The sequence below is a fragment of the Pelophylax lessonae genome (assembly GCF_965119305.1).
Source record: "Pelophylax lessonae genome assembly, chromosome: 2".
In the NCBI taxonomy this organism is placed as follows: Eukaryota; Metazoa; Chordata; class Amphibia; order Anura; family Ranidae; genus Pelophylax; species Pelophylax lessonae.
In genome coordinates, this window is record NC_138769.1 from 311,625,933 (window position 1) to 311,650,372 (window position 24,440).

At 40.6% G+C, this 24,440-nt stretch overlaps 1 protein-coding gene across 1 annotated transcript in view; it reads left to right on the forward strand.

Annotated features, from left to right (window-relative positions):
- Window positions 1-22,621, forward strand: part of NECTIN3 (nectin cell adhesion molecule 3) — a gene marked incomplete at its 5' end in the record, with an annotated part of 151,338 nt that extends 128,717 nt beyond the window's left edge. Inside the window, one exon of the mRNA XM_082246146.1 lies at window positions 20,745-22,621. Coding sequence (XP_082102272.1) covers window positions 20,745-21,331 — 587 coding nt within the window. The 3' untranslated portion in view covers window positions 21,332-22,621. The remainder of the gene's footprint in view (window positions 1-20,744) is intronic.
- Between the last annotated feature and the right edge of the window lie 1,819 nt (window positions 22,622-24,440).

Consider the following 24,440-nt stretch of genomic DNA (forward strand, 5'->3'; position numbering starts at 1 on the left):
CTCAGATACAAATACCTGTTAGTCAGTGATACCAAATGGGAAATATGTAGCTACACAGAGATCAGATAAGACTCAAAATATGGCTGAATCAAAATGATCTAATTTATTATTCCGTGTTGGAGTTTAAATATACCATATGACGTATAAAAAGTAGGTTGTATTATCATCAGACGTATAAAAAGTAGGTTGTATGAAGATGATATTGTCCAATCAGGGTTAGCAATTTATTATGTTAAGCATAGGGTTAAAAGTCTATAATGCGATGTCTGTGATTTTCATCAGGGAATTTTTCGGGGACTTTTGATTCAGATATAAATTGTTCTGCGGTCAAGATGTCCAGACGGAGTTCCTCTTTATGAGAGATTGGGAATTTTGAAAGTTGCAGAATATCTCAGCTTATCGGATATATTTTTAGCTTTTGAAAGCTCATGAAACATGAAAGAGAGAGTCAAAAGATTAATACTTTGCAGCCATTTTGTACAAGCAGCCATCTTTGCCACCTCACACCTCATGGCAAAGAACTCTGAGGATCTGAAAAGAATTGTTGCTCTACATAAAGATGGCCTAGGCTATAAGAAGATTGCCAAGACCCTGAAACTGAGCATCAGCACAGTGGCCAAGATGATACAGCGGTTTAACAGGAGAGGTTCCACTCGGAACAGGCCTCAACATGGTCAACCAAAGAAGTTGAGTGCACGTGCTCAGCGTCCTATCCAGAGGTTGTCTTTGGGAAATAGACGTATGAGTGCTGCCAGCATTGCTGCAGAGGTTGAAGGGGTGGAGGGTCAGCCTGTCCGTGCACCATACGCCGCACACAATTGGTTTGCATAGCTGTCGTCCCAGAAGGAATCCTCTTCTAAAGATGATGCACAAGAAAGCCTGCAAACAGTTTGCTGAAGACAAGCAGGCTAAGGACATGGATTACTGGAACCATGTCCTGTGGTCTGATGAGACCAAGATAAACTGCTGACATTTTAAAATGTTCCCACACTATGATTTAAAGTAATAAATAGAATCAGTGCCGCGCTGCTCAATTCCAAAGTATCAATGTGAAACAAATGCTCGCCAGAGGGTCTAGAACCCCAATATAATAAAACCATGAATAAACCCAAAACTAGTGCACATAACCAATATTTAATAGACACATAATAAAGGTGTTGTGTGGTATCGATTACAAACCTTTTAATAAGTAGAAGCTAGGCTAACCATCCAACACACAAAATAAATTTTAAATAGAAACCAATATCTGGAGGTATATACTTTTTCAGTATATTTAATACTGTTCCTCTTTTATCCTGGTGATACATGATATTTTATATATATTCAGTCAAATTGTATGCTTATAGTGGTGGTGTTGATTTGTATGTATTGGTATTTGCCACCACCCCTTTTTTTGTCATGTGACCCTTGGGGTTTACCATGTGATTTAGTCTACACTATATAAGCTGTTTTGTGCCACTTATGTGTTAGCCATGATTAAGGCCTGATGGCTGAAATGCGTTGGCTTTTTTTTTTCTTACTTTTGTTCATATGGTAAAATAAACAATGTTATATCTGATGTCCATAGCACCAGCCTTAAACTGGAAATTACGTCACTTCTGGGTTACTACATCAGAAAACCCAATCAAAGCCGATTCTGGCTTTGTTCGGGACTCTGACCAGTCCGTGGACGTGTCGGCTGGTCGCTCGGGTCTCCCAGTGGGACAGGAGACCCGGGCGGAGCGGCAGGAGGGGGGCGGGAGGATATCCTCCCCTCCCGCTGCTTGTAATAAATGCCGAGCAGCTGCTTAGCCGCATCGGTTATCACTTGAAAGCTGACTGTCCGCTATAAAAAAAGAGTACCGGGGTGAAGTCTGCAGCTGCAGTCTTCACCCCTGTACAACCACTTCAAGAAAGTGACCAGCAGGTACATTGTTTTGCAGGAAGTGGTTAAGCACTGGTTTTATCTGAATACACTTTGTGCACAATTATTAGGAAAGTTCTACTTTTCAAGATTAATTTTATTATTGAACAACTACAGTGCTCTTGGTCAATCCAAAATGTTAATAAACCTCAAACCTGAATATTTCAGAAATAAGTGTTTTGGCTTTCTTAGGAGAATATCTGTGTGCAGAATAATTACGTGACTAAATGAGAAATTAAAATTTTCCCATCTCCCAAAAAAACTCAAAAATTTACAAATAAACATTTAAAAAAAAAAAATCTGTAACCAATATAGATACATGTCTTTTCAATACCCATCATAAGCCTTTCTCTATCGCTCATTGACAGACGTAGTCTTCTTGATTCTCAAGAGCTGGGTTATGTTGTCTCCGCAGGAGTAGGACTAGGCAGAATGACAAAACGTTCTGGCTCCACCCTAGGGGCAGTCCCTGAGGGTATATCCTCCCTCTCTCTGCTACAGGGAATCAGTTTTTTTCTGTCTAGTCAGGAGTAAGGACCTAAGTTCCTTGCTGGGATCTTTTGGTCCTGGCAAGACTTTTTTTCTTTAAGAAAAAGACATTTTTTAGGTAGTTTTCTCCAGTGTTTTTTTCCTGTGAGATCTTCAAGCAAAAATGCCGGACTGGGCGACACTTGTGGTCACCCCAGCCGGCCTACGAGCGCGCGCAGACCATGGCATTGCGCTTGGTCGGCCGCGACATATTCAAGTAAGTATGCGGGGCCGGGCGACGGGCTGGATGTTGAGATCCAGTGGTCACCCCGGTTTCTGCCTAAGAGCGCGTGCAGACCAGTGCGCTGAGTCGGCCGCGACGGAGTCCCAGTAAAGGGACTGACTTTGCGAGTTAAAAGCTCGCTTGGACGCCAGGACCAGAGAGTCGAGGCGTCCACAAACCCCCACCCCGGTGGAGAGGGTATTGTGAAGAGAGGGTGCCTGTCGGTTCGGTATGGTGAGTAAACGTTCCCTTTTTTCCTCATTATGAGGCAGTATATATTATGGGCCCCTCCATATATGGTCAGTATATATCTGATACTTACAAGTCCCCCTTGTAATACAGCATGTGTTTGTGGGAAGTGGACTTGGTTCAAGAGCTAACACTCTACCCAGCAGACTGTAACATTACAGCAGACATAGGAGGTATAATCCTACCTTATGTGCAGTGTATCTCTGTAGATCCATATGTCACCTCTTAGCAGAGTGCAGGTGGATGTGCTGGGAAGACGATATCGGCGGTCCGCCGCCATTTTGCCGTAGACCGAATGCATGTATGTCCTCAGGTCACGCCGGCCGCCATGTTTTTGGAGTCTTATGTCTCTTCTATGGGGGCGGCCATGTTTTGTGAGCCCAGCTACCTCGTGGAGGGCTGGGAACGCCGGAAGGCGTACACAGGGGGCGGAGCCACGCCTTCTGCCCGGGAAAAAGCAAACAGCTCCTTCCAGTCTGTGTAAGACAGACGCTGACTGCAGTTTGTTGGAAACTGCACTGCATCGGTTGGTGAGCCTTGGGGGTCCCTCTCTCTCTCTCTGGGATCGAGAAGCAGGTACTCTGAGGGGCGCTATTGCGCTAGGGGGAGACACACAAAAAAAAAAAAAAAAAAAGAAAAAGTTTTTTTGTTTTTGCTGGCAAAGGTGTCCTGTATTAACATGGACCCTGCCACTCATGTATCTCCTCCGGATCCCCTCGAGGGGTCTGCGGGATCCTCCAGCACCCCATTGACAATTGAATCTTTGTCAGCTATTATGGAAACTTTTGTGTCCCGGGTGGAAGTGGCTTGTCAGGGACAGGGCGCAAGAAAGCGACCCCCGCCTAACCCCTTATTATCTGAAACTTCGGATTCAGACTCTGAGCCTATTTCTGCAGTTGCAGGTACTTCATCTGGTATTGGTGTCTCGGGTCCTGTCTCTTCAGACAGTGAGGAGGATGTTTCGGCATCCGCCATAGCCCGAGAGGAAGCGTTGGTAAACGCACTCATTGTATCTGTTCAAGAGACTTTAAGGTTACAGGGTATTCCATCAGAAATAGCTGAAACTGAGATCCCTTTTGGGACTAAAAAGCGCATCAAAGTGGCGAAGGTTTTTCCATTGCCCAAATGTTTTGGCAATCCAATCGAAGAAGAATGGCGTCTGCCAAAACGCACTTTTTATATTTCTAAACGCATTGACAGGCGTTATCCGTTTGAGGAAACCCTTATTAAGAAATGGACAGAACCACCTGTGGTGGATTCACCTATTGCTAGATTGAATAAAGCCACGGTTATTCCTTTAGAAGACGCTCCGTCTTTTAAAGATCCAGTGGATCGCAAGATAGAAGCTATGTCTCGCACCATGTTTTCCTTGATTGGATCAGCTTTCAGACCAATAATTGCTATTGGTCTGGTTTCGCAGGCTGTAACTGAATGGACCAAGTGGTTACGCCGGGACTTAGAAGAAGTCCCTCAGGCGGTATCAGATTTGTTGGAACAAATGATACAGGGGTTACAGTTTGTATGTGATGCGGCGTTAGACGCCACTCCATTAATGGCGCGAGCATCAGTCTCAGCAGTGGTTCTCAGGCGTACACTGTGGCTAAAAGGTTGGTTAGCCGACCAAGGTTCCAAAAAAGCATTGGCTAATATCCCCTTTTCAGGAGAGCGTCTATTTGGAGCCAACTTAGATGAGATCATTAAGGATCTCACCGGTGGAAAAAGCACCTTTTTACCGCAAAATTTTAAAGGTAGAGGAACTCGTCAAAGACGAGGGCCTTCTTTTTCTGCTCACAAGAGGTTTTTTCGTCCAGCGGGTGAAAAAACTAAGTCCTCCAAAGCTCCTGCAGGAGGCGTCAGGGGTCGTTGGTCGGGCAAGCAAAAGCCCGCCCCCTCCAGACCTGAAGATAAACCATCCAAAGCCTGAAGGTGCGCCCCCACCCATAACTGGGGTGGGGGGACGTCTTCGCCGGTTCCCGGATCCATGGCTTTCCAGAATCCCGGACAAATGGGTTTGCGAAGTCATAAGATCAGGGTACAAGATCGAGTTTCGATCTCTCCCACCGGCGCGATTCTTCCCTTCCAATATCCGTCTATCCGCAGATCGTTTAGAAGATCTGCGGAGAGCAGTCACAGATTTACTACAACAAGGAGTGGTAGTCCACGTTCCTTGGACAGAACGGTTTCAAGGGTTTTATTCAAACCTGTTTACAATACCCAGGAAAGAGGGCAAAGTGCGTCCAATTCTGGACTTAAGAGCACTCAATTCTTTCGTCAACATAAGAAGATTCAGAATGGAGTCCATTCGCACGGTAGCAGCCTTCCTGCATCCAGGGGATGTCCTAGCGTCCATAGACATCAAGGACGCCTATCTTCACATTCCCATTTTCGCAGGACATCAGCGTTTTCTACGCTTTTCCGTAGAGGAGAACCACTATCAGTTTGTGGCGTTACCTTTCGGTCTCGCCACGGCTCCGCGGGTCTTCACAAAGGTGTTGGCCCCAATGTTGGCACTTCTGCGCCAAAGAGGTATATCGATTCTAGGTTACCTAGACGATCTTCTGCTTCATGCAGAGTCTCCTCAGACCTTGCTACAAAACATAGAAATTACTATGATTTCTTTACAGGAATTCGGGTGGCTGGTGAACCAGCAAAAGTCATTTCTGGTTCCCACCCAGAGGCTCGAATATCTGGGTCTAATTCTAGACACAGTCAGGACGAGAGTTTTCCTTCCGGTAGGGAAATTTCGAAAGATTCAATCAGCAGTCCAGTTGTTACTGTCCAACAGCTGGTCTTCCCTTCGGACGTGCATGAGGGTTCTGGGGTTGATGGTGGCTTCATTCGAAGCAGTCCCATTTGCCCAGTCCCATACCCGAATTCTTCAGCAAGAGATTCTTCTCAGATGGAATCGGAATCCGGAATCCCTGGACAATCAGATACGATTGAGCAAACAGACCAGAGAGTCTCTGGTTTGGTGGCTTCGGTCTCCAATGCTCAGCCAGGGAAAGTCATTTCTGCCAATATATTGGACGATAGTGACCACGGATGCCAGTCTATCCAGATGGGGAGGAATTCTTGGTCAGTTATCTGTCCAGGGACTTTGGTCCCCGGAAGAATCCAGGTTACCGATAAATGTATTGGAACTGAGAGCGATCAGACTTTGTCTGATTCACTGGACCGAGCAGCTCCAGGGCAGCCCGGTTCGGATCCAGTCGGACAATGCCACGGCCGTGGCTTATGTCAATCATCAGGGGGGCACCAAGAGTGTCCGAGCGGCCAAAGAAGTGGCTTGCATTCTTCGCTGGGCGGAACGATTTGTTCCAGCAATCTCTGCGGTGTTCATTCCGGGGGTGGAGAATTGGCAGGCAGATTATCTCAGCCGTCAGACCCTGGATCAGGGGGAATGGTCCCTCCATCCAGACGTTTTCCACCAGTTGTGCCTACGGTGGGGCACCCCGGATGTGGATCTGTTGGCATCACGATTCAACAGGAAAGTTCAGAGATTCGTGGCTCGCTCCCGCGATCCTCTAGCAGAAACCGCAGACGCACTGATCGCCCCGTGGGGGCAATACCAGCTAATATATGCCTTCCCTCCTCTCGCGTTACTGCCAAGACTTCTTCGCAGGGTAGAGGAGGAAGGAATCCCAGTAATCCTGGTAGCTCCGGACTGGCCTCGTCGAGCTTGGTACGCCGACATGGTCAGACTGGTGGCAGACGTCCCATGGAGACTTCCTCTCAGGGAGGATCTACTGTCTCAGGGACCGATCTTCCATCCTGCTTTACGATCGCTGGCTTTAACGGCCTGGCTATTGAGACCCAGGTGCTGAAGGACAAAGGTTTGTCAGCTTCAGTTATTCCTACTCTAGTTGAAGCAAGGAAAGCGACTTCCAGAAAGATTTATCATCGCACATGGAAGTCCTACATTGCATGGTGTGAACCTTTGGGGTTCCGTCCTCGGTCTTATTCGATTAGTCGAATATTGGCTTTTCTGCAACAAGGGGTTGAGCAGAAACTGGCCTTGAGTACTATCAAGGGTCAGGTCTCAGCATTAGCCATCTTCTTTCAGAAGCCTTTGGCTACTCATTCCTTGGTGCGGAATTTCATCCAGGGGGTGCGACATCTGGCTCCGCCAGTGCATGCGCCGTTACCTCCCTGGGATCTTAATTTAGTGTTGTCGGTTCTTCAGAAACCTCCCTTTGAAGATATTAGGGAGATTCCTCTACCCACGTTGTCCCAGAAGGTGGCCTTCTTGGTGGCTATTACTTCTGCACGCAGGGTGTCAGAACTGGCCGCATTATCTTGTCGTTCACCATATCTGGTGGTTCATAGAGATAAGGTGGTTCTTCGTCCGAATCCATCCTTCCTACCAAAAGTGGTTTCAGAATTTCATCTGAATGAAGAAATTGTATTACCTTCCCTGTGTCCTAAGCCCAGTTATCCTCGGGAATTTGCTTTGCACTCCTTGGATGTGGTCCGGGCGATCAGGGTATACTTGAAAACGACAGACTCGTTTCGCAAGACGGATTCACTTTTTGTGATCCCAGATGGACCCAAAAAGGGGTTGCCTGCATCTGCCGCGACCATTTCCAGATGGATCAGACAGACGGTAGTGCAGGCTTATTCTATTAAGGGTCGGGAGCCCCCGTTCCCTGTTAAGGCGCACTCCACTCGGGCACTTAGTGCGTCATGGGCCTTTCGCCATCAGGCGTCAGTGGTCCAGGTGTGCAAGGCGGCTACCTGGTCGTCGGTGCATACCTTCTCTAAACATTATAAAGTTGATGTAATGGCATCGTCTGATGCCTCATTTGGCCGCAAGGTTTTGCAGGCCGCAATTTGAGGAGACCAGTGGTCTACCTCGAGGGTTTTTTTCCGTTGGAAAATTTTTTTCTTTAGCCTCATTCTTTGCTTATAATGAGCCTTTAAAACTTCTAGTTTGGCACCGGTTGGGCCTTCTAGATTGGATTTGATTTTGTCAATCCCACCCCTCATTTGTGGCACTGCTTCTGGATGTCCCAGCTCTTGAGAATCAAGAAGACTACGTCTGTCAATGAGCGATAGAGAAAAATGGATTTTTGTAAGAACTTACCGTAAAATCCTTTTCTCTTAAGCTCATTGACAGACGTAGTACCCGCCCCTCTATCATTGAGTTGGGTTGGGTTAAATTCTCTGTACTGCTTTAAACAGAACTGATTCCCTGTAGCAGAGAGAGGGAGGATATACCCTCAGGGACTGCCCCTAGGGTGGAGCCAGAACGTTTTGTCATTCTGCCTAGTCCTACTCCTGCGGAGACAACATAACCCAGCTCTTGAGAATCAAGAAGACTACGTCTGTCAATGAGCTTAAGAGAAAAGGATTTTACGGTAAGTTCTTACAAAAATCCATTTTTTATTCATGAAGTCAGTCAGTTTCTTGATCTGTTGACAATCAACTTTTTGTGCAGCAGCAACCACAGCCTCCCAAGTACTATTCCAAAAGATGTACTGTTTTCCTTCACCGTCAATCTCCCATTTAAGAAGGGCCCACAAGTTCTCTAAAGGGTTTAGGTCAGGTGAGGAAGGGGGCCATGTCATTAGTCTTTCATCAATAAGGCCTTTACTGGCTAGTCACGCAGTGGAGAGTACTTTGATGCATGCGATAGAGCATGTCCTGCATAAATATCATGGTCATCTTGAAAGATGCAGACCTTTTCCTGTACCACTGCTTGAAGAAAGTGTCTTCTCAAAACTGGGAGTTGGTTTTGAGTCCATCTTCAACCCCAAAAGATCCAACTAGCTCAACTTTAATACTGTTACCCCACCTCGATCTTGCTGGCATCTGAGTCGAAGTGGAGCTCTGTGCCCGTGACTGATCCAACCACAGGCCCATCCATCCGGTCCGTCAAGAGTCACTCTCATCTCATCAGTCCATAAAACCTTTGAAAAATCTGTCTTCAGATATTTCTTGGCCCAGTCTTGACGTTTCAACTTATGTGTCTTATTCAGTGTTGGTCGGGCTCCAGCCTCCCTTACCTTGGCCATGTCTGTGAGCACTGTACAACTTATACTTCTGGGTACTCCAGGTAGGTTGCATTTATGGCATTTCTGGAATATGAGAGCACTGGAGGATAATGGGTTCTTGGTAGCTTCAAGTTTTGATTCTTCTCAAATATTTAGCATTTATTTTGCGTCCTTTTTTCTCAACACGCTTCTTGCTACCCTATTGTCTATTTGCAGCAAAACGTTTGATGGTTCTGTGATCTCGCCCCAACATTAGCAATTTCAAGTGTGCTGCATCCTTCTGAAAGAATTATTTTTTGACTTTTCAGACTCAGTTAAATCTCTTTTCTTTGGCCCATTTTTCCTGAGGAAAAGAAGCTGCCAATAATTGTGCACATAGGATGTTGATCTCCCTGGGCCACACGCTCTCTCATTACACAAATACACATCACCTGATATGCTTAAATCCAATAAGCATTCAAGTTTTTATACAGCTTGGAGTTGGACAATATGCATAAAAATTGATTTGGTCAAAATACTCACTTGCGTAATTGTGTACACAGTTTATGTTCATTCGCCTGGGTGGCATTCTTTTTTTCTATCAGCTGAGGGATTTTTCCAGTGGAACTGATTGTTTGGATATCCGAATGCCGAGGATTGACTATTGTGATGTAAGACTTCAGCAGATAGGTGTAAAATACCACCTGGGATCCATATGCCCCATAAAGGGGAAGGTTCATTTTGACCTATTTATGGGTCAAATGTTAAGGTGAGAATCTGGTGTGATTGGTGGAATATTCACATGAGTCACATGCATAATTATTATTTTTACTATTCTTAGACAGGATTTGTATAGCACCAACAGTGTGCGCAGAGCTTTATTGAAATAATTGTGGAGCACAAAGCAATGAATACAAAAGACTTTGATTGAAGAGGATTTGTTTTTTTGCTTTTATTCACATTTGCACAAGGAGAGGTTGTATATGAATAATACATATGTTTATTTTGCGTTTTATTAACACACAGATTGGGTTTGTAAAATTTGTGATTTACATTGTATTGAGGATATGTCAACTTGTTATCTCTAGCACTGCAATCATGTATTCTATATGTAGTTGGTGGTTTGTGAGCACATAATTATATGAGCAGAAATGGCTATCTGATTACATTATAAAAGATTGCACGTGGGTTTGTTCACTTTATTAGTTCTCTTAAACTACTGCATTTTTAGGAAATTAGTCCAAGTATGTGTAAATGCTAATAATAAAATGTCCGATTTTGCTTTCATTTGGTCGAGATATATATATATATATATATATATATATATATATATATATATATATATATATATATATATATAATGTGTGTGTGTGTGTATATGTGTATATGTATGTGTATGTGTGTATATATATATATATATATATATATGTATATATGTATGTGTGTGTGTGTGTGTGTATATGTATATGTATATGTATATATATATATATATATATATATATATATATATATATATATATATATATATAGGAAAGTAGTTTATTATATCTGTTCAAGTGCAAAAAAAATAGCTGTTCATCCAGCTAGACATCCTGTGAGCTGATAACAGTCCAGAAGCAAATAGTAGAAGAAGAAGTCATCAGTTAGCATTGTTCCCTACCATCTCCATAGACTACAAAACGCCTCCCCATGTTATGAATAAAAAAGGGAGGTGTACTGTATAGTCCTAACTAGGGATAGACCGATATGTTTTTTTTTCAGGGCTGATACCGATATTTTGGTCACTAAGTATCGGTATCGGACGATTTTTTTTTCTTTTTTTGTACATTTAAAGTTTTTTGAAACCTAAAGACAATTTTTGACACAAATCTGTCATGAACATGCGGGGTAGGTCTTTTAGCTGTAATGTTCGGTCTTCCCTTCCCTCCCTGCCTGCCAGGAATCCTGTTTGAACCTATTTTAGTGTCATTAAAATCCTAGAATCCACTTTATAATGTCCAGTGTGTGTTTTTGTAATAGAATCCGGGTTCTCCCCGCTAATCTTCCGCTCTGCTGTTTTCTCCTCTCATAGCTGTCAGAGGAGGATCTCACCCCTCTCCTCTGCGGTGTACACGGAAGCGCCGAGTATTAGATTAGAATAGTGAAAAATACCTTCCGTTACATAGCTACTCCGGGCTCCGCTAATCTCCCGCTCTACTGTTCTTCTCTCCTCCCCCACTGACAGCTGGGGGCCAGGGAATGACCGAGCAGCAAAGTAATGAAGGTATTTCACACTATTAGATTACAAAAACACACGCTGGACATTATATATAAACACTAATAAAGTGGATGCTTGGATTTTAATAAACTAATATCGGTAATATTGGCCAGTTCCAGGGCCGATACCGATATATCGGTAAAAGTGAATATCGGTCCTCCCATAATCGGCTTTGCCACTATCGATCCCTTGTCCTAACACTCCTTGACCTAGAGTGACAATGCTGTTCAGTATGATTGTCAGCCTAAGACAGGAAGTGACTTAAAGGATAAGTCCACCTTAAAATTAAAATCACTGCGTTTAGAGATCTCCAAAATCTACTGAATTTGATTTGTGGTAATGAACACCTCTTGGTGAATTCTTGCAAATAGGGAATTTATACAAATTGCTCCATTACATACGTCAATGTTTTTTTACGTTAAAGTACTGGGTTATCCGTTGTCACTAATTTATCTGCACATGCTGCTACACTGGAGTTTAAACGGTCCAAGTTTTTTTTATCCTTACAGGTATACACTGGCAAATTCAGAATGAGCATGCCAAACATCTGACTGATATTTTGATTACTAGTATATATTTAGCATAATATTCTCTTATTGGCTAACTCTTTAGCATGATGAGCAACAAAACTGTAGTCATCATTTTGCATAGAAACTATAAATTGGATAACAAATCTCTCAAGTTTTGCACAATAAACAAGTAACCATGTTCTCACTGTGTCTGTAGCGGTTTCTTCTGGGTACTCTGGTTTCCTCCCTAACTCCAAAGACATTCTGGTAGGTTAAGTGGCTCCTGTCTAAATTGGCCCTATTATGTGTATGTATAAATGTGAGTTGGGGACCTTTAGATTGTAAGCTCCTTGAAGTCAGGAACTGATGTGAATGTACAATATATGTGTAAAGCGCTGTGTAAATTGATAGTGCTATATAAGAACCTGTAATAACAGCAAGAGAAATGCAGAGGCTGACATTCCCATTGCCACTGCTTGTCTTTTGAAGACTCCTTAGGTGATGGGGGCAGTAAAAAAATATAATAGTTCTTTAAAGTAAACCAGTACTATGACTAGTGCTGAAACTGGTTCTATGTGTTTTCTTAGCAGCATAATTTGTCCCCTGGCTCACACCCAAGTTCCTTTGCAAATACCAGCTTTTTATACAATTGGTACCACAGGACAGTTCCTGGACATGGTGATAGGATGTGTAAAGTAGAGCTATAGGCAATGTTTTTTTTTTTTTTTTTTTTTTTTTTTTTTTTTTGATAGAGCAAGGGAGAGTTATAACCCCTGTCCGATTTTCTTTCATCATCTGTGTCCCATTGCAGAGACTTCCCTTCACTTCCTGTTCCAGAGCCAAACAGGAACTGAAAGTAAATCAGCGCAAATTAAGGGAATTGCATGGGGCCCCCAGGTCACCAGAGCTAGTATCTCCATTGGAAGATTTCCCCTCTATTACTTTTCTGGGGACAACCCAAAATGTGGGATTTTCTTTTACTTTCACTTTTAATGATAAACAGGAGAAATAGAGAGGGTGAATCTCCTTAACAGGGGCTCAGACAGCAATAAAAACTGACAGGAGTTCTAATCCCTCTCCACTCCAACCAAAAATAAAAAAAAATGTAAAGTGTTGCCAAAACCCACAACTGTAATATCAGTCTGTATATGCAGTAAAGCATCTAAGGGGTTAATCCTCTGCTTTAACTGACTCCAAACCATCTTGTGATAGAACAGAGCATTAGGAGTCAGGCTGCACATGCTCAGTTTGGTGTATATTGCTAGAGCGTTTTTTCTTTTTTTTTTTTTTTTTTTTCTTGGGCACTGTCCAGACAGAGGCTCAGGGGAGAATGAAAACTCCTCCTACAAGCTTTACTAGGAACTGATACAAGTCACAAGGCTGCTATATACTGCTGATGAGAAAAGGTATTTAGCAGTTTATATTTACTAAAATAATTGCAAGTCCATGTTCTGTGTACTGTGGGAGAGCAGATATAGTGAATGCAGGTTCTGGGTTTAGTAACACTTTAAGCTTAAGCTTTGGGAAGTGAAACGGTACCCTGGTGGTTGAGGTTTTTAAAAAGGGAAAAGTTTGCTTAAAGAGCAAGTTCTCTTTTTTGTGGGGAAAAAAAATAGCAAATAAAGAAAAAATATTATAGCGTATACAATTGCTACACAAGTCATATTGGAATTGAATTCTATTAAAAATGACCTTTCTTTTTCAATCTGTAGCCAATGTAATTTTCTGAAAATGCAGTATGGCTACCTGGAGTTGTTCTGTACACAGAACATGTACTGACCACACCCCAGAAACATAATTTCCTGCTTGTGTGATTGGCTCATTGATTTTCCCAGAAGTCTGCCTAAGATACAAATCAGATTTCAGTCATCCCTTGCACCAAAAATGTCATTTTTGGTGAGATACTCCCAATAGGAACACGTCTAAAGGGATGCAGGCCCAGCAGATTTCTTCATTAGTGCTCTGCAGCTGCCATAGCTGGTTGATTATTTATGAAACCACTCCCATTAGACCCACTCAGCACAGGGGAACAGAGGAACAAACAGGGATTTCTTCAGAATAACAAAAGGTAGCAATCTGCAACAAAGTTTGTTATAATCCTTGCAATGTACATAGATTACCCAGAGGGAATGTTTTTTTTTTTTTTGTTTTTTTTTCTCAACAAAAGTGGAGTTACGCTTTAAAGGTTAACACTTCCCCTTTTATGATATCCCTAGTATCCTGGAGGAACCTTAATTTGGAAGTGCCAGTCTTAATACAGACTTGGTTTCATTTTCATTTTTTACACACCATCACATTACTGCTATGGTTTTCCAGCTAGCATCTTGCGATCTATGGCTTAGCAGAATGTCCTAACATAGCTGAGAACAAGGACTTCAGCTATTTTAACTTAAAAAAAAAATGCATGTGTGTTTAATGCACTGGCCATTGTGTGGCTGGAGAAAGATACAGTCTGGAATTGTTCCCAGTAGAGGGGGGATGTAAAATGAGATAATCTTTAATGCACTCCCAGTTGTAATTAAAATAGCATTTCATTCTGAGATAAAATTAGAACTCTGGTCCATGAATAAATGTGAATATGTCACTGTCTCCTGAAAGTCTCAATTATTTAGCAGTATATTCATGGCATGCTTGTAAAATAATCTCTCATGCTTCCCTTGTAACATTAGAAGGATTACATTATAACATACTCTGTCAGTATCCATTTCCCATATTCTTTTCTACTCTGAACCTATTTAATCGCACATTTTAATGAACATTAACATGTAATTTTCTTCTGACTGTATATGTGGGTATGATTTTCTATGCTATTAGATGTAGAATGTAGAAAAAATAAAATGTCTTAGTTCCAGGTGTTTAATGTGTTTCAATACCCTTGGGGTCTGTTTATAAAAAGTTTGCATAGCCATTCACCCAGTGAAGCTGCATGTACATTTGTTCAGTGTGAATTAGGCAAAAAAGGATGGTCACATTTATTTGCCGGTCTCTAAAGTTGAAAAAATAAAAAGGGGTCAGCGCTAAAGAAAAGAAATAGGCAGCTTGCAATAGGTAAATATACATTACCCAACAAAGAAAATAATTCAGTGCCTCCAAATATAGAATATTACAAACTTAAAGCATGTGCTATCAACACGGCATTCATAATGTGCCAAAAGCATCCACAATATTTAAAAATGATAAAAAAATTAACCCGTGTAAATAAAGTCCAATGCAAAAGCGTCCAAAATATGTGATTAAATATCACTGCAAAGAAAGCGTCTTCCACCAACTATGAAAATCCTCTCTACCACGCGTGAGTAACAGAACTAAAATGCACTCACCGACATGAACGCTACCAGAGTAAGGCTGTAACATGTGGGTTTGTGTCAACAGGATCCTTCACACCTGGTCAACCAGCTCCATTGTTGCAATTGGGACACCCCGGTACCACTTCTTACCACTGTGAACAGTCAGAAGGTTTGCTTGATACTGTCTGGGAGGAAAAAACCCTCACCACACAGAGCCACCATAAAATGTTTAATCCAAATGCCAGTAAATGATTGTAAGTGCACAGTTTTGTTTGTCATGACAAAGAGAGCTGCCAGTTCCAAACATGGAAGTGGCAGCAAGATGTCAGCGTGTAGCTCCTGCCCCAGCGCGTTTAATGCAAATGCACGTCTTCAGGTAGGCGCTAGTACTAGCTTACAATGATCAGTTTTATTTGTGTAAAACTTTTATCCCAAAGGGGAAAAAAAAATCAGTTTGCTGTAACTGCTTAAAAAGTCATAGCTGAAGTTCAGCTTCAATTTGTTAGCGTTTTTAAATCTGCTAGTCCATCTAACACGCCCCCCCCAGATTAACAATGCTGCTGTCCAAGCGTGCCCCCTGTACTCCTTCATCCAGAGTGGTGTCTGTATAATGCTGGAGGTGTGTTACTGGCCAGATCACCAGGTGAAAACAGAGGGCCAAAAACCTAAAGCAGAAAATGAATGCATCCACTATGTCTAATGATTGGTAAGCTGCAATTACATTTTTGGTTTTGGGTTTATTACCGCTTTAAAGTTATACAGCAAAAATTAGAAATGTGGATGAAACACTTGCACTATGTATCTACAAAATGGGCACTTAACTATGATAAAAAAAATACATACCATTTCTTTAATGCCTTTAATTGGCAGGTATATCTGCATGTATTGTAGCTAACCAGGAACAAAAGCTAAACTGGATCCATTTTGGAGATTTTCTGGATGATCCTGCATGAACTGTGTTAGCCAACACAACAAGGCATGTGCGGGAGCTGGCATTATTTTTACCACAGGTTTTAGAAACACTTTGGGTTCTAAGTTAGCACTTAAGCTTTCATATTAAAAAAAAAAAGTGGGTAAAGCTGAACTTGATGTAGAAAAAAGGATGTGGGTGTGCTGCAAACCAGTTAAAAAAAGGCCAATTAGGTGACTGTTATCACATATCCATATGCTAATTGTTTTCAGTTATTTTGATAGATTTTTGTTAAAGTTTTGCTTGTTTATTGTATTTCTTTACATTAGATTTTCACCTACAACTTTGTGTACTGTGGGAATGTAAAACAGATTAGTAAAACTAATTTCTATGTCATTTTTGTAAATGACATGCTATTTAAGTTACCTATGTCACTTTATGTTGTGTGTATAGAATTACATTTTTCAACTACTTACCTCCTGATATTCATATGTTTGATAATGATAATGGCTGCAGAATATATACAAACCTAAGCATTTCAGTGCACAGATCTGATACCTGGTACCCAGATTTTTTATTCTTAAAGTGATATTAAACCCTCCTAGGAAAAATGTGCCCCTTATGTTGCTTTCTGTCCCCATTTTTTTTGCAGTCTTTACAACATTGCCAGCCTATGAGTTTCCTTTGTGTGTTCAGCTGTAGGGTGTCTCAAGAGTCCCTCTCTTGCCACCCCAGTGTGCACGCTCCCACCATCTTGTCTTTTGTCTGAGATGCATGCAAAATAGGGACTTATTTTCTTTTGGGTGGGGGCTGGAGGTTTTTAGTTTGTTTTTACTTAATCTTTATTGTATAGGTAAATATTGTTTGAGGTATATCCATATAGTAATAGCATTTAGTTTGCAAAACATGGTGGACTTTCTAGTAAGAAAGCCAAGTTTTACCTTTTGTTTGTTGCGGATTACTGCTAGCAGAGGAGGATGATTCTGTGTCCCTCTAATGACTTATTCAACTATGTGTATATTCTAATATCCTGTTCAGGTCTTGTTGAAAAATTTTGCTGGCCATATAAGGATCAAAATTGTGCTGGTTCAGTAGGGACCGGCCAAATTTCGATTCATGTACAGACAGATTGGTTGCACAAAAGTTGATCTACTGATTGACTTCAGTACAACCACCCTGTTGGGTTTTTCGCAATTTATCAGTGCTGCGGGCTATAGCTGGCAGCACTGATCACTGTAATTTGATGGCAGTAAAGGTTCCTCACTGTCAGAATACAATAGCTCAGCGGGATGGATTCCCCCATCCACATCGAGTGTGTAAATGAGGCAATAGTCTTTTTTTTCTTTTTTTTTTTTTTTTACAGTGGGTAGTATAATTTGATCCCCCCTACAGATTTTGTAAGTTAGCCCACTTACAAAGAAATAATGGGTCTAAAATTTTTATCATAGGTGTATTTTAAATGGCAGAGACAGAATATCAACCAAAAATCCAGAAAAAAAAAACATGATACAAATGTTATAAATTGAGTTGTAGTTCAGTGAGTAAAGTAAGTATGATCCCCAAGCAAAACAAGTATTTGGGGGAGAAACACTTATTGGCAAGCAGAGAGGTAAGACATTTCTTGTAGTTGGTTAGCAGGGTTGCACACATCTCAGAAGGGATTTTGGTCCACTCTTTACAGATCTTCTCTAAATCCTTGGGGGTTTTTTGGCTGTGGCTTGACAACTCAGTTTCTGCTCCCTCCATACATTTTCTATAGGCTTAAGGTCTGGAGACTGGCTAGGCCACTCCATGATCCTAATATGCTGCTTCTTGAACCACTCCTTTGTTGCCTTGGAGGTATGTTTTGGGTCATTGTATTTCTGGAAGACCCATACACAACCAATCTTCAGTGTTTTGGCTGAGTAAAGAAGCTTTTCATCCAAGATTTTACAATACATGGTCCCGTCTGTTGGCCTCTCAATGCAGCAAAGTCGGCCTGTACCTTTAGCAGAGAAAGAGCCTCAAAGCATAATGTTTCCAACTCTATGCTTGACTGTAGGGATGATGTTCCTAGCGTCATAGTCAGCATTTTTCTTCCTCCAAACACAGAGTCAAGTTAATGCCAAAGAGCTCCATTTTGGTCTCATCTGACCACATCACTTTCTCCCAATCCTTCTCTTTAGATGTTCATTGGAAAACTTTAGACGGGCCTGTACATGTGCCTTCTTGAGGAGGGGGACCTTGCGTGTGCTGCAGGATTTCAATTGTGTTACCAATGGTTTGTTTGGTGACTGTTCCCAACTGCCTTGAGATCATTTACGAGCTCCTCCCATATATTTCTGGGTTGATACCTTACTTTTCTCATGTTCATCCTTACCCTATGAGACGAAATCTTGCATGGAGCTCCAGACAGAGGGCAATTGATGGTTAATTTGTATTTCTTCCATTGGCGAATAATTGCTCCAACAGTTGTCTCCTTACAACCAAGCTTTTTGCTGATGGTCTTGTAGCCCATTTCAGCCTTTTGCAGGTCTACAAACTTGTTCCTGATGTCCTTTGACAGCTCTTTCATCTTGCCCATGATCGTGAGGTTTGAATACTTACTGAATACTTACAAATACTTATTTTGCTCATACCCTTCATTTCTTTGTAAGTGGGCAGATTTAGAAAATCTGCAGAGGATCAAATAATTTCCCCATTGTATGAGCTGCTTTTCTGAGCAGGATTGGGTATGCAACCTGCTGATTGTACATCGTAAATATAAATTGTTCCCTTTTAAACACTTCATATTTACAGGATAAGTTCACCTTTGGGAACATGTTACATATTCCACCCCTTTTAAGGGTGAAATATGTAACATTTCCCCGCTGCCGCTGGCCGATCTCCTCTCTCCTTGTGATAGCAGTACAGGGAGAGGTTCCCTGTTCCCCGCAGCTGCAGGCATTATCCTGGTACAACCACTGAAAGTCGGGCGAGTGGCTAAAATAAATAAAAAGATGCAGGCTACAAAATGGTGAATATTTCAATCAATGCTGTGGGTAATATTTTGCTTTCCCCTTACAATTTTTAATAGGCACCACATTCAAATTATCATAACCATATGTTTTCTGAAATTACATAGGCAGGAATTGGATGGTAATTTTAAACATTTACACAGCATGCCTCTATTACTTTTGCAACAAATTCAAAGTTCTGCTACGAACATCGTACTACTCACAAAAGGTAGGAGAGGCCTGCTGGGTTCATTGTTAGTCTGTGCTCAGATGTGCCCTATCATTTTCTAGGCAGCTACACACCAATGGAAACATTTCTTAGCTTGGAATTATCAGTCTGATTTAGCATTCGATGTCTCAGCATGTTATAATTATTTCAGCTTTTCAAGCAGATCAAAAAATGTTGGCACTGATTGGTTTTCCTTGAGACTGAAAAAGTGAAAGAAACATTTTGTAGTGTAAATTAAATGCACAAAAATACACCTTAAAATGACCTAGTATACTCCATTTTCAGTCTACACAAATAAACCTTGGTGGCTTTTGAGCACGCTCAATTAGGTTAAACAACTATTTTACAAAGATTATTTGCATGTAATAAAGTGTACTTATTACTTGGCCCTGTGCTTGCTGAAGGGATTACACAGAATGTAATATTATTTTGGACGCAGCCCAGGCCTTAACCACTGTCTAGTGAGGGGAAATTATTTTGCTTCCATATTGGAACATGGAGTTGGTTTAATGCTTTGTGTTCAAACATCCAGGTAAACGTCAGAAAACTCACAGAATATAGAAGTGATGAACCTCTTTTTGTCAAGTGTTCTAAAGATCGCTTCAAATCACCTTGTTGTTCAAGACTCTTTAGGTGAATCTGCTTTCTAAATTTAAATCATTGTAACACTTGGTTTTATTGCAGTTGTCACAGTATAATAAGAAAAGCTTCAAAATATTGCCCTTATCCAAAAGTTCTAGTTCTACAGCTCAGTGGTGCCCACATGCATGTCCAGTTCATTGGGATTGGTTACTCTGTTTCTTGAGGGAATGCTATTTAGGCAGAACTGGTCAATCTGTACTTCTTCATGCATACCACTCTCTTGCCTAAATTAAAGTAATTGTAAACCCTGATAACAAAAAATTAAACTGAACATTTTAGCTAACAGCTCATCTGTTCACAGCCTGTCATCTGTAATCCTCCACACTGTTGCTACTGAAAAAAAAAAAAAAAATCCTACACATGCAAAGGAACGTCACCGTGCCCCCTCTCCTTTGATTAACAGACTTGCAGAGGAGACTCTGCTGGATCATTAGTGAAGGGTGCATGTCTCCTGCTGCCCCAGGCTGAGAAAAAGTGTGTTTAGTTTTAGGTACTTGTAAACCTCATATGTATCAGTTCTCAAATGCATGCACCATTTTATAGTTTGTAAAAATCTAAAGAGCTGTATTTTCACCTCCAAACCTGTCACATCCCTCTGAAAATCTCCAGTCGGTGGGCAGTGGAGTCGTGTGTGTACAGCTGGGATGTGGGGCACATGATATCCCGAGTTCTGCCTCCCGAGTTCCAGTCCAAAGACATGCCCATGAATCATATATTTTTAGAGAGCTGTGACAGGTTTACAGGTGAAAATACAGAGGTAAAAATGCAGCTTTTTGGATTTTTACAGAACAAACTATAAAATGGTGTATGTATTTGAGAACTGATACCCATGAGGTTTACAACCACGTAACTTTACGAGCCTAAATAATGTATTTAAGTTCTTGACTTTAGACTGTATGTTCACTGGCATAGCTAAAACGTATATATCTGTGCAAAAATGCATTTTGTTGCAGCTTGGTATTTGACACATACCTTATGTGTTCATTGTCATTATCAACATTGTTAGCTAGTTAATATTAACATTATTTTCCCTTCTCTGTCTGTCTGCTTCTTACATTAGATCCTCCTGCTACTACTCCTCCTCCTACAAGTTCACAGACCCATTCATCCATTGACATTACAGGCTTAGCAACGACTTCGAAAAAGTTCCATATACCAGCATCAACCATGGCGACCATGCAGGATGGAAACTTTGGAACCATTATTGGCAGCGTAGTAGGAGGTTGTCTATTTTTGATCCTTATCATTGTGCTATTTGGAGTTATCTACCATAGAAGGAAACAGACGTTCCGAGGTGATTATTTTACAAAGAGCTACATTCCTCCATCTGATATGCAGAAGGAGTCTCAGATTGATGTGCTCCAGCCTGAGGATCTCGACCCATTTCCTGACAACCTGAAAAAGGAGGTTGACATTAAAAGCAATGATCATATGTACAATGAGTATCTTCACGACGATGATAACTCTGACTGGAACCATATTGTTAGTTATAACAGATATCAAGAGCAATTTGACAGGCCAGTCAATAACTATAGTGAAAAAAACATGCCTGTAGTTTCAAGGTACAATCAGAACTTCGATAATGAAGATGACTTGGTCTCCCATGTGGATGGTTCTGTTATATCCAGAAGGGAGTGGTACGTGTAGACTGCAGCAATTTGAACTGTGTATTCAGCTACATGATTGTCGAAGTAAAATTTCTGATCTTTTTTTCATAACCATTTACTATATCTTGAAATGGATTTATACAATAAGGTTTCTCAAACCTCCGCTCAACACAGAGTATGTAAATAAGATTTCGCTTGGAATATTTGATTTGTGAAAAGAACTGTTAAACTGCAAACTCCCCATCTATGAAGGATGTACATGATGGTCTGGCACTAGTTCAATAGATATATTATCACATGTGCTATAACAAACCGCAGATAATAACATTTCAGCTTTGACTAGTTTGAGAGCTAAAGTTTTATTGGATGTCCAAAGTTACAGCACACTAGTTCCATTTGCACCATCTTATTCATAGGCCTTATAGCTCATAAAATTACCTCAATGGTATAGCGAAATTCAATGTATTTAATTCTATAAAATAAACTCATATTCATTAGATATTCTGCTATAGCTTAGGAAATGTTAAAAAAAAATGCTGCTATCAATTCAGTGTACAGTACAATGTGTTTTAGATGAGCACTTAAGGAAATGATCCAAAACATTTAAAATGCTTTGTTATGTTCAAGGCCGCAGTTTATTTTTGTAAGGTATTTTTTAGCAGTTTTCTACTTTTTTTCTACAGCTCGGATAAAGTGCTGTTGTATTCAGCACTGCAGAAAAATATACATGTTTAATGCTGTATAATTTGCCAATACCCACGTTATGTAGATCAGAACTGTTATTTATTTTTTTTTCTGCATATATTTCCGTTGACATTTTTTTTGATAAGGAGTTTAAAAAATATATGGTTTTCCGGTTTGTCTCTACAAAATACATTTGGTCTCCTCACTAGAAATCTGTTGCATTTGTGATATTTTAAGGCAAACTATTTTCCGGTGTTTTGCACTAGACCATCCTGTTCCATTTGCAGAGTGGTGATTGTTGGAAATGTTGATGTCCTACTGACAAGTTAAAGTGCACCTGTCATGTATGTTATAAGAGTCAGCGATTATTGCAAGCCAAATCAACGCCTAGAGGAGTCCAGCTTCTCACTTCACTAGTCTTAAGGGCCCAGTGAATATTCGCTATGACCTGTTGCTGTCATGAGTTCCTAATAGATTGAAACATTGTGCTTCTCATGGATATTGCTACATCTGCATCCCTTGAAATAGCTGCCTTTGTGGTATTAGAGGACGAGTGTTCTTTAAATGATATCTTGCTGCTTTTTCTTAATTATTATGTACATATTGCCAAGGTAAGTACTATGGTATCAACACAAAAATGGAGCATTTTTGAATTGAACAAATCATTAACATTTTAAAGACCAACATGCGTAAATGGTAATACTAGACAAAGAACAATAGTTACAAATTAGATTTCAGTCTAGTGTAGTCAGGCAAATGGGTGATTTGTAATTGGTCACTATGGGATACTGCACTTTGCAAATGTGTCTTATTAAATAAAGGCCTCTATATTAAAACATTTTTTGTGTGACCATTTTAAGGTACATATTGGTTGTGTTTTTTTTTTTTCTATGCTAGCTAAGTAAATGAAAGGTTGATATCCTAAATGAAGTACCAACTTAATAGATGACACCATTGCAAAGAAGGGGCCTCCTATCTACTGTATATTTATCTTATTTTACCTCGTATAACTCGGGCAGCAATCAGAGGCCTAAGATGCTGTAAAATTTGATTGTTTAATAAGGCTTATAAAATCGGAAAGACACATTCTTGCTTACACAGCATCTAGATGCTGATCAAATGATTTTTTTTTTTTCTTTAGATGACTGACTTTCCTACATAATCAAACCAATAGCGCAGAATGAAGAGCAGTTGTTTTGTGTAAAATTAGGTAACCAGTTGACACTGTACTTATAAAGTTTACCTAAAATCATTGTTATGGGTTGCTACACATTGTTATAGTAATAGCATTATTTTGTCCATATTAAATACCCTTGATTAATCACTTTAGTTATGGGGTGAAGAATAGTATAGAATGCAGCATATATGGAATTGTAAACATACAAAGTAGTATCTTCTCACATCAGGCAGCATACCCCACTGCAAGCATCATTAAAGCTCTAGTACTCCAGTACCCATGTTTGTTTGCTCTTTTTATTGATTTATTTTATTTTGAGACAATTCCAAGTTTTACTTTTTTTTTGCTTATGGTATCTGTACGTAAGTGTTATATCTGCAGTTTTAATCTGGCATGATTTTAAAAAAAAAGGCTGCTTTATCATATCCTTACTAATGTTTTTTTTTTTTTTTTTTTTTTTTTTATCTTCATGGGCAGTGCACATAGTATGGCCATAGAAGGCCCCCCTGACAAAAATAAGACCATACAATCAGTGCATACATCTTTTTTGGTCCTGTGTTTCACTTCTGCAAGAGCGATCTTTGTGTCATCTTATTGGGCTTCTTATCTCAAAACTGATTAGTTGTTAGGCTAAACTACCTGCTGGTTTGTTATAAATCTTGGTGTAGTAATCCACATCCTTCTTCAGTTTTACTCTCCGTATTGGGAAAAAGAATAACCCCTAAAAGGGTTATTACAGCCACTAGACAGTAAAAGATGCTATATATTTGCTGGTACAACCTGCCCCTCCTTTGAGTACTCTACAAAGTTTTGAGATTGGCCTTTCTAAGTCCACAAACTGAGTGGAGTAGGGGGTGAGGGGGGGGGGGAGCAGGAGTTGGCACTGGCTTAGCAGGAAATCACAATGATTAGAAATGGTGCCCTTTGCCTGGTGGATAAATCTGAGTCCCTGAGCGATGTAAAAAACTTGGGAGATGATTCAACTCGGCAGTATCAACCTAAAACTGGTAAACAAATGTTTTTTTAGGCAGTTTGGCGCTTACACTGGCAATACACTTGACATAGAGGTTTCAACCACTAACATAGAGGTTTCAAGCACAGCAATCTTTTATCCAACAGCTTTAAAGTATCATACTGATGTGGACTTTTTTTAAAAAAAGTGTCTTGATTGGCACTGCAGTTTTTTAAGTTTATTCTTACTTCAATTTTCATTAATTTGTTTAGTGGGAAATAAATTAAACCTGAACTGCAATATTTTTTTTTTTTTAACTGTGTTTAAAAAAAGTTG